At 40.1% G+C, this 11135-nt stretch overlaps 1 protein-coding gene across 1 annotated transcript in view; it reads left to right on the plus strand.

Annotated features, from left to right (window-relative positions):
* Gpc4 (glypican 4) overlaps positions 1–10625 on the plus strand; it is a 121067-nt gene extending 110442 nt beyond the window's left edge. Inside the window, exons 4-9 of the mRNA XM_004634485.3 lie at positions 221–386; positions 5840–5970; positions 6054–6200; positions 7011–7147; positions 7928–8103; positions 8195–10625. Of these exons, the coding sequence (XP_004634542.1) occupies positions 221–386; positions 5840–5970; positions 6054–6200; positions 7011–7147; positions 7928–8103; positions 8195–8397 (960 nt within the window). The 3' untranslated portion in view covers positions 8398–10625. The remainder of the gene's footprint in view (positions 1–220; positions 387–5839; positions 5971–6053; positions 6201–7010; positions 7148–7927; positions 8104–8194) is intronic.
* The last annotated feature ends 510 nt before the right edge of the window (positions 10626–11135 follow it).

Genomic DNA, 11135 nt, shown 5'->3' on the forward strand with positions numbered 1-11135 from the left:
CGCTAAGATAACAATGTGCAATGTATTAATTATTGAAAATGTCCTATTAATCAGCTTGGAAAGTGTCTCATTGATATTTGTTTCTCAATAAAATGAAAAAGAAAAAAAGAAATCAAACTCAGGACCTTGCACTTGCCAGGCAGGTGCTGTGCCACTGTGCTATATCCCTGGTCCTGTGTCTATTTTAGCTCTACTCCTGCTATCTTTTCTCCCACTTTAGGTAAACCCCACACCCCAGTGTACCCATGCCTTGTTGAAGATGATCTACTGTTCCCACTGCCGCGGTCTTGTGACAGTGAAGCCATGTTACAACTACTGCTCCAACATCATGAGAGGCTGTTTGGCCAACCAAGGGGATCTTGACTTCGAGTGGAACAATTTCATAGGTGAGTGAGGGGTGGTAACTTGTATATTTGTTGCTTCAGATAGCTGTGCTTCTGCTATGAAGAAGGTTGTAATGGCCATCTATGAAATGTCTCTTCTAGCATTAGTTATTTAACATTTACCAGCATCTTAGTCATGTTGTGCTCAATACTTTGAAGATAGTAAAATTACTACCTCAAGTAAATGTTCCCTAGATCTAATGGTAGCATTTCTGAAGACATAAGGTACTGAGACTACCAACTTTCTGGGAGGGTGAGTCAGGACGATTGTAAGTTGGAGTCAAGCCTGGACCATTTAGTAATTTAATGAGATGCTGTCCTTAAAAACAATGAAAATAAAAAAGGTCTGGTGATATAACTCAGTATGAAGGCCCTGAGTTCCAACCCCAGTGCTGAAAAAAGAGAAAAAAAGTTCTGTGTGAAGACTTTCCAGATACCATTTGTTGTTTGGATCAGGAGAAATTCAATTGTGGAAATTCAAGGGTGTTGTTTCTTGGTGATCTAGTAATAGTAGACTGCTCTGGGGAGAAGGAAAGAACTTTTGCTCTGATAGTTTGAGAAATAAGGATTTCTGCATATAGCACTGGGTTAATTATGATCTGGGAAGACAAATAAGACATAATTTAAACATCTGGTCATCAGCTAACTCCCTCAGTGCCTATGTAGTGCTCATGCGAGTCCTGAAACATAGTGACCTCACACAAATACTAATAGCTCACAAAACCAAACTCATTTTTCCCATCCCCCAGTCACATTTGCATAATTGCAGAATTTGAATGTCTTTACGGGCACCTATTTTTCACTTATTTGTCCACATCATGGGAACATGCATGTAATTTGCTGGCTTGTTTTTGTTGGGGGGATGGGGAATGCTTTTTAGTCTGCATGAGAGTTAATTACCATATTAACTCTGAAAATGCATCAATAAATTGGCTCCAACAGATTCTTGAGAACACTCACACAAGAAAAAAAAAGATGTGAATATTAAGCACTTCAGGACAATTGTAGGATAAATAGCTCAAAGCTGGAAGATCTGAAAAAAAAAAATCCTTTGCAAATAGAAAAGCAGAACCTCATGAAAGGGAAGGCATGAGACCAGCAAAGACTCACAGCGACAAATGGGACATCATGCCCAGAATGAAGCTAGGGCAGAAATTGTTGCTTCAAAATATTTCTCAGAAAACAAAAGCCCACGGCATCTCCAGATCTAAAATTGATACCCCCCCCAACCCCCTTGGCCCCACACCCAAATATCAAGTTTGCAATTTACTTTGAACTATAATGAATTGTTTCTGTAGCAAAGGAATAGAAATCACCATTCGGTGCAGAAGGTCTGTAGTAAGTGACCCAGGTTTGCTGCCTTTCCTATGTGGACAAAGGGCCGAACACCATTTCTCTTACATTATTCTGTTTCTCTAACATGTACAGCAGCTGGTATCACTGAGGTCCTTGTTACCTTGTACTCAAATACAGTTATTTCCATTGTAGAGAATGGAACTTGGTAAAAAGACCACTCTGCCACTCAACTATATCCCCAGGGCTTTAAAGTATAGATTCTACATATTTTTCCCTAGAATTTATGGATGCATGTCAAAACAGAACTATACTCTGGTTTACTTAATTGATATTTTTAGCCAGTCACTCTAAAACAGCAAGGCTTTAAGTTGCCATTGCTGTTCTTAATAGTGTATTTTTTAAAATCACATGTATTATCTTTGAGGAAACAAAATCAAACACAATTGAAAATTGATAGGATTTTTGAACCAATTTCCCCGATTATTTTAAATTACACATTTTGAGAGAGATGAGGCATGAAATTGTATCTAAATTTTATTTTTAATGGGTACACATGTCTTTATTTCTAATAAGCTGATATAAAAGGCTACGAGTAATAGACATTGTTAATCTCCAGTGCTTTTTCATGAATTTTTCACAAGGGTTTAATTAATCTGCTCTGTGGTTACAGAATTCAGTCCCAATTTACATGCCTCTGCTGTAAATTCTCTCTTATTCCTTGTCTTTTTTTCTCTTCTCTGCAAAGAATTTGTCTTTCCCCTTTAAATGACTGCAGTTAATGAATGGTCAAGGGCTTTTTTTGCCCCTTCTTTAAATCAGATCTTGGGGTTAAGTCGGGAAACTGCCTTTTGTTCTTCCAGTCATGTCAGGAGGCTGAAGATGTGGGTTTCTGATTATTGGAGGCACAATGCAAAAGGAATTGCTTTTTCTAGTGAGGAGGGGATTCTTTGTTGCTGGAGACTGGCGGGGTGGGGGGGGTGGCGGTGCTCAATGCTAGTATCCTGAGCCCTGCCACTCTGCCATTGGACTAGACCCTCTGGGAAACTATGCGCAGTTTCCAAGTCTGCTCTCTCCCTGCCATGTCCTCCCTGTCCTTGTTCCTGCTTCTGCATATTGCCACAAATTGTGGACCCTTTAGTAAATGTGCAAGTCTTCTCAGCTTTTATTTGGATGGCTCCAAATTGTGTTCTTTTTTTTTAAGACTTTTTTTATTTGTGTGTGTGTGTGTGTGTGTGTGTGTGTGGCCAGCTCAGCCCACCAGGGGGCGGGGCTGGCTGGCATGTGGTGCTGGGAGATTGAACCGCGGTCCTGTGCTTTGCTAAGCTTGTTCTAAGTAGGTGCTTTAGACTACTGAGCCATTTCACCAGCCCCTCCAAATTGTAGAAACACTTTGAGAGTCCTTTCCTTTCATAACCTTCAGTTCAAGAGATAGACCAACACACACACACACACACACACACACACACACACACACAGAGTCAGTTTCTGGAAAATCCTAAGTTGGCTCTCAGGGTCCACTCATGGTCCTTCACACACTGTACTTGTATTTATGCTTGTGCACTTTGCAGCCTACACTATGACTGTCACATGTTGTTGCTGGTGGGAACTTAGTATTGAGGTTGCTGTCAGAGATACCACCCAGTTCCTGGCTTGGATATGCTAAAGATAAGGCACCTGTGGCCTGTATCAGAAGAAAACCAAAACACCAAACTATCCTTCTCTGGGTTTCTCTTGGGACTGCTTCTTAGAGCTGGTCACTGCTACAGAAGAGCCGATTGATAGCAAAGCGCGACTTCCTGCAGGGGTTAGAAGTAGCTTTGGCTCCCTCCTTGCCGGCTGTGGACTGCAGGCAGAATGCATCCTTAGTCACATTCTTCAGCTGCACAACACACAACGCCATGGCACCGGCCCTAACAAAGCCCAGCTTCACTCTCCATTCCCAGGCCCTTGTGTATGGTCGGCCGGCCTCAGAGTTTACAAAGACACCAAACAGCCAGAAGAATTGGGGTTTATGTTTCCTTTCAGTCTTTCACAAACACATTTGTGATCTGCCCTTTCCTCACCAGTAGGGGAATAAGTAGTTACAAAGTGCACTGTGTTTTCTTGTTTAAACCTCCGCATTTTGGATGTTTATTATCTGGCTATTCATAATATTTTTATGTGGAGCCAGGGATTCTTGGATTACGAGGGATGTACTTTCTGTATGTGGCAGCCCTGACGCTTTGACAGTGATGGACACATTTAAGTTGTGCTCCACTTGTTTACAAAAATCTCCTTTTGCTAGTACATCAAAAGCATTTTTTCTCTCCTGTAGTACAATGGTATATTCATGCTGTCAGCTTTTACTTAGCAGTTGGAAGCATCACTTTATTGGTGCTTACCACAACGAAGTCAGAAATTTTGTTATTCCTTTAAAAATTATATTTCGTGGAAATGCATTTGTTTTTTATGACATCAGGAATATAGTTCAGAGAAATGACCCTGTGCTTTAAAATGTTGTGTAGTATTTGTTCTTGGTTGAAGGTAAAAAAGGCTGACCAAATTTGGTTTTATTGGTATTTAAACTCTCTTCCACTAAAATGCTTAGGTAGAAGTGAGCTGAGTGCTCCAGGTGAAATGGGCATATGGTGTTCTGGAAAGTAGCCCTGCTTTCTAAAGTGTGACCTGGGACTACACGAAGGTGGGAGGAGATAAATGGGGGCCTCTTTTTCTTGCTACATATTAAGCACTAGAGTATAAAGGGAAAAACAAGTTTAAAAATTCACTGTCACTAATAAAGCATCCTTATTTTCCTTTGAGGGTTTCATTCTCAAGTCCTTCTAATTTTATACAACAGGCAAAAAATGCCCCCATAGTCCCAACAAGTGTGTGGAACGCAAACATCCCTTTGTTTAGGGTCTGGTGTTCTCTTTCTGTTGCCTGTGAAAGTCAAGTTAAAGGAGGAAAGATTTAGTTTTGCTTACAGTCTCAGAGGTTTCAGTCCATAGTTAACCAATTCCATTGCGTTTAGGTCTGTGGCATAAAACATCATGGGAGAAGGGTCTCGTAGAGGAAACTGCTCATCTCACTGCAGCTAGGAAATAGCCAAAGAAGAAGGGGTCTGAGCAATATATAGACTCCAAGGTCATGACCCTTTCATCTCCTAAGTTTCCACCCCCTGCCACCATAATGCCATCCAGTTATGATCTCATCAATGGATTTATCCACTCACAATCTAGTCACCTCTGAAAAGGCCCATCCTCTGAACGCATAGGCTCCATTGCTGACATTTTAGATCTAAAAGGATTCAGTGCTTGTAAGATCTCAGTGTCTTTTTTTTTTTTTTTTTTTTTTTTTTTAACCGGGGATTGAACTCAGGTCCTTGTTCTTGCCAAGCAAGCGCTTATTCTACTGAGCCATCTCCTCGGCCCCTCAGTGTCTTCCACAGTTCAAAGTAACTTGCTCATGGGTCAATGGGGAAGATATACGCTGTGAGCACACAATTTGTAGGTACTGACTTAATAGAGTTGTATGTTTCATTTCAAAATAAAATTGAAGCACTTATGTTTGAAGTGGAAGTTTATCTCAACACAGTTGCATTATTGCATTGTTCAAAGCTTCATTATTTGAAAAGTCATTAACATTCCTAGAATGCTCTCATTTGTACTTTACAAATGTGCATTCAGGGGTCTAAAAGGTTTGATTACCAAAAAATGGAAAGAATAGAATTGGTACACTAAGGTTTTAACTTTTCATGATTTTGACCCTTGCAAGTGGAATCTGAAACCAAAAGAACAGATTGTAGGGAAGTCTTTGGGAGAAATGGTATGTTCTTTTGCCTGTAGCCCTGGGTTGCTCACCTGAGTGTTAGGCCAGAGCCTTACAATAAGAGCCTTTGACAAAAGAAGGAAGGAATAATAAGGATAGTGGGAGATTTGTGATTGGGTTTCATAGCTGTAGTAAGATTGTTAGCCTGGCCATTTCAGTACTTTAGCTACTGATACATTCAATGACTGAATGCAGTTTGTTGTCATGGAATAAGGTAGAAAAATAGGAATTACTCATGATCCTTAACCCCCACAAGGCAACAAAGATTGTAAAATAAGACTGATTAATTACCCAGGGCTGAACTAGTGACTTACTTCTCATGCTCTGCCGTTCTTCCCTGAACCTTATTTTAGATGCCATGCTAATGGTGGCAGAGAGACTGGAGGGTCCTTTCAACATTGAGTCGGTGATGGATCCCATTGATGTGAAGATTTCTGATGCAATTATGAATATGCAAGAGAATAGCGTGCAAGTATCCCAGAAGGTAATGAAGGCGGGATAGGAGAGCTCACAGCCCCCTGACTTGCCATGTGACTTCCTAATCCAACCATGCTTGCTCCAATACAGGTTTTCCAGGGATGTGGCCCCCCCAAGCCCCTCCCAGCTGGACGCATTTCCCGTTCCATCTCTGAAAGTGCCTTCAGTGCTCGCTTCCGACCGTACCATCCCGAGGAGCGCCCAACTACAGCAGCTGGCACGAGTTTGGACCGACTGGTGAGCACTTCATCACAAATGGTCATGTTTCATGACAAACAGCTGAAAATGATAGCTCAAAACAATATTTTATTTGGAAGCTTAGAGTGTGTGTCTTACAGGTGTAACTTTCCAAGCAAATGTATGTGAATAGTAGTAAATGTACTTCTCTCAATAATTCACAAAGTTCCTGTATAGTCAAGGAAATGGATGCAGTTCATCTCATCTCAGAACTTCCCTTTATAGTTTTCTCTGTGTTTCCTGGGTATCTCCTATGTGCTTATAGTTAGGATTGGGTGCTTGTTCTCAAACAGTCACAACATAAAGTGGTGGATGATAAATGCTAGGAGGGGAGAAGAGTAATAGGAAATAGTCAGATATCTTACTACACAGCATTGTGCTGTAAAAGCCAAAGAGAATCTTAATGCAGTGATAAGACGGAGCATAGGACAAGGAGCCTGAAGAGCCACTAGTAGTTGGGCAAGTCGAGCACTAACAGCAAAGTTTCCCAAAGTGGATCATACACAAGCTTGATGCAGACTGTAAAAGCCTTGGGTGAAGAGATTGCATCTCATCTCTGTGTCTCCAAGGCCCAGTAGGCCTCAGATGGTACTTAGTAATGAGATAGATAAAGGATTTAGACAACTCCTTCAGGATTTGCATTTCAACTCCAGCTTCCTTTAAGTGATTCTGTACTTGCATGTTTTTCTTCTTGACTACAGTTGAAAATGAGTTGCCTGTGCCTTTAAAGATATTTAGAGGTGATCAAAGGGCACATGTGTAGGTGATTTTGTTTTGTTTTATAGAGGTCCTTTTATTTTTTTTAATTAGGTTACTGATGTCAAGGAGAAATTGAAACAGGCCAAGAAGTTCTGGTCCTCACTCCCTAGCAACGTTTGCAATGATGAGAGGATGGCCGCAGGAAATGGCAATGAGGATGACTGCTGGAATGGGAAGGCCAAGAGCAGGTTAGCTGCCTTTCAGTGCATTTGCAGTCTGCTACTGCCTAGGTGCCTGAGAGACCTAGGTGATGGAAGGCTTCTAGATGTTCTTGGGAGTGGGCTTTGCAGCAGAAATTTTCAGAAGGTGTCCCACTACTTACAAAGAACACTGGGTAGAAATGGTTGACCATGGTTATCCTCTATAACATTAGGGCTAGGCATCATTATTTTATTTTATTTTATTGAGAAACAGGTAGCAGTGAGACAGTTTCAAAACCAATTAATAGGACAGTTTCAATAATTAATACATTGCATATTGTTATCTTCTTAGTGGTTATTCATAGTACAAGATGCAGACATGATATCCTGTCCAAACACTATTAGTACAAATGTTTCTTCTCATTGAATTAAGAGAAAGTAGCTGTATATCTGTCAGCATCATTATTTTAAATAATGGCCTTTGCCCAATGACCCTGGCCTGGTGAGTCATACATCTCACTGTCTGTCTTGCTGTTGCCTGGCATCCCCTTCCTTATCCACTCTGTGGCTTAGGTGCATGCCCATTCTGAGGGTGCTTTGCTTTGAGTTACCAGACGCCACAAAAGGGATAGTTTTTCAGAAGGGTGTTCAAATTGGAGAACTAAGATGTATACACAAGAAAAGGAGAAATTAGAGGTCATGTTGAATTAAAGAACTACCATTTAATTGTGCTTAGTAGAAATACTAGAATCTAGCAGAATCTTGCATTATTTTTTTTTCTTTGCCTTTGATTTACTAATTTGTTTTCCTGGTCATTTCTCACTTCAGGTACTTGTTTGCAGTGACAGGAAATGGATTAGCCAACCAGGGTAATAACCCTGAGGTCCAGGTTGACACTGACAAGCCGGATATACTGATCCTTCGTCAAATCATGGCTCTTCGAGTTATGACTAGTAAAATGAAGAATGCTTATAATGGGAATGATGTGGACTTCTTTGATATCAGTAAGCCTTTGCAGTCTTGAAGCATGAGTTTGTTCTTGTTTGCCTTGTGCTGAGAACAAGTGAAATAAAATGTTTCATTTCTTAAACATAGGTGATGAAAGTAGTGGAGAAGGAAGTGGAAGTGGGTGTGAGTATCAGCAATGCCCCTCAGAGTTCGAGTACAATGCCACTGACCACGCCGGGAAGAGTGCCAATGACAAAGCCGACAGTGCTGGCACCCATGCTGCAGCACAGCCCTACCTCCTCACTGTCTTCTGCATCTTGTTCCTGGTTATGCAGAGAGAGTGGAGATAATTCTCAACCTTTTGAGAAAAAATGTTCATCATCTGAAAGTTAAAAGGCACCGGTTATCACTTTTATACCATCCTAGTGACTTTGCTTTTTAAATGAATGGACAACAATGTACAGTTTTTACTATGTGGCCACTGGTTTAAAAATGCTGACTTTGTTTTTTCATTCAGTTTTGGGGGCAGAAGGGACCTTACGTCAAGTTGGTTCCCACTCTTCCAGAATCATGTTAAACGTGGCTAACAGTGTAGGTACAGAACTGTAGTTAGTTGTGCATTTGTGACTTTATCACTCTATTGTTTGTTTTGTTTGTTTGTGGGGTTTTTTCCAATTACGATCTCACCTTGTTTCTTACAAGAAAACCAGGGTCCTTTCTTGGCATGTAACATGTACGTATTTCTGAAATATTAAATAGCTGTACAGAAGCAGGTTTTATTTATCATGTTATCCTATTAAAAGAAGAAGTCCAACAAGCAGTAAAATTGCCATTTATCCCCATTATTTTAGCTGCCTTATCTGGAGAGAAGTAGAGGTGATTTGGGATTTTTATTATTATTAAGTTAGGACAGAATGTGAAGGCACAAGCAGGCTTCTAAGCTGCTTGTCAGATTGTAGTCAAGCATCAGTACAAGAAGGTTATACTTCATGTAGAGCTGACGGGTGGAAGAGACTTCAGACTGCCTGTTTCGTTTCAGTTGAATTACATAAGCTAAGGTCACATATAGGTCCATTTCTTGAACCCGCTTATAGGTGAAGTATAGCCCACGTAGAGAAAGATTCCTGATATGCAGTAGTCTCCCTTGAAAGATAAAAGGCATTCAAAATGTCACAATTATCACATGATCACACTTGGATGAGTGAGGTTTTGTTTTTGTTTTTTTTTTTAACCAGGTAAGTTAGCAAGCCACTGTATGCTGGTTTTCAGTTCCATGCCGACCCTCTTGACATTTTTATCCCAATGGCACCAAGAAATGATGAACAGTCTGATTTGTTCTGCCTTGTCACAGTGATCCAGATTTTCAACCCACTCATCTTAAGAGAAGTGTCTGTGAGCTAGCCAGAGGTGGGGTACAGCCTGGGCTCAGGGAATAGCTGTCAACACTCAAGCAAAGTTTTAGTCTGTGCATGTGTATGTACAGTTGTTTTGGATGCCAGCTTTGTTTTAAAGGAGTGTAAGGTATCTAACTCGAGTCTTTCATCTTGCCCAGCCTGCTTTGATCAGTAAAGCAGAGGACTTGCAGTGGTTTGCACTATGTGCTACTACCAGCCAAGGAGCCCCCTGGGGGGAGAACTAGGTGTCCAGATTTTTTCATGTGTTATTTTTTTAGTGGGGAGGGATAGGAATAGGTAGAGCTGAGAAGATCACCTTTTAGCAGTCACCCTTAGCCACATGGGCGAACTGGCAAAGGCCATATCTGTTGTCCCAGGCCAAAGACTGACAACTGTCTTGCCCCCTTAAGAGCTTTTTCCTTGTGTCCTTACCAAATGACAGCTCATAAAACTATGAGACTGTAACGGCTAACTTCAAAAGGGGTTCCCAGAAGTCTTCAGACAGGATAAAAATTCTGCAAGTCTCTTCCTGCTCTAAACAGCCATTAAGAAACGCAACTGATTCTACAGAACTGAAAGCCCACAGAGAGGTTGTTTGTGTTTTTGTTCAATCTTCAGTCGTAAGAGTAATTCTCTATTTTTATATTGAAACATAATTACTTGATAGCTCAGGGTCTACATTTCATTCAACTTTGTACACCAAATTCTGCAGAATGGTCAAAATAAAATATTGGGGGCTGTTGTAAACAGAGGCTTAATTTTATTAGAAGTAGCCAGTTATTTATTAAAGCATGATGTTAATAAAATAGGCATATTCTGGCTGGTGTGTATGAGTGGTTTTTTTTTTTTAAACGAATCACAGAAGACATAAAATTGAAAAGGCACGCCATTTATGTATGAGGAAAAATAGGTTGTAAATAGCTAAGTTGCCTTGTGAGAATTTGGAAAATGTGCTGATACTTAGTAACTACCTCAGTTGTGAGGAATTTCCTTTTTAGCTTAGGCTGCTATTACTTTTACTTGGTAGAAATGAATCTTGTCTCCAAAATATGGCTCAAAGAGTTATCCCCATAGACCTTGTTAGATTGTTTTTAATTTAAAACCTTGAATTCTGCCCAGCTGTTTTCTTTCAGTCAAGTTCTCTAAACCAATAACATTTTCCAAATTAAATATTCTTGAACGTTCTTCTGGATACTTACTGATTTGTTTTCTTTCTTTGCATTTTTTCTTGTTACCCTTTTATTATTTAAAGTGTCTCTTGCTTTTGAACATGAACTATGAAATAAACAAATGATAGCTTTTTCCATTCAGGTCTGACTGGAGAACTCTTGGCTCCTAACCAGCAGCAGGCTTACCCTCACCCTTCAAAAAAAAAATGAATACAGGCAAGCAGACTATTTTAAAACCTTATAAGTTTAGAGTATGAAGTAGAGTAAAAACCTTGTTAGGAGAAACTAACTTTTCCGAAGTTAATAGTACCTGAAGAAGTTGTGTTTTGCCAAGTCATTTATAAATTATTTTCTTTCAAATCCTTCAGCCACTCTATCTGAAGAAAAAAGTTGATGACTCTGGGAATTATGTTTTATTTTAATAATAATTAGCACTTACTATTTTGATAAAGGCAAAAGAACTGCAAAAAATTGATTTCTACTTTTAAACTTTAGAGTGTTAGAAACACTCAGCAGTTTACATGA

The sequence above is a fragment of the Octodon degus genome, unplaced genomic scaffold (assembly GCF_000260255.1).
Source record: "Octodon degus isolate 3935 unplaced genomic scaffold, OctDeg1.0 scaffold00063, whole genome shotgun sequence".
NCBI lineage: Eukaryota > Metazoa > Chordata > Mammalia > Rodentia > Octodontidae > Octodon > Octodon degus.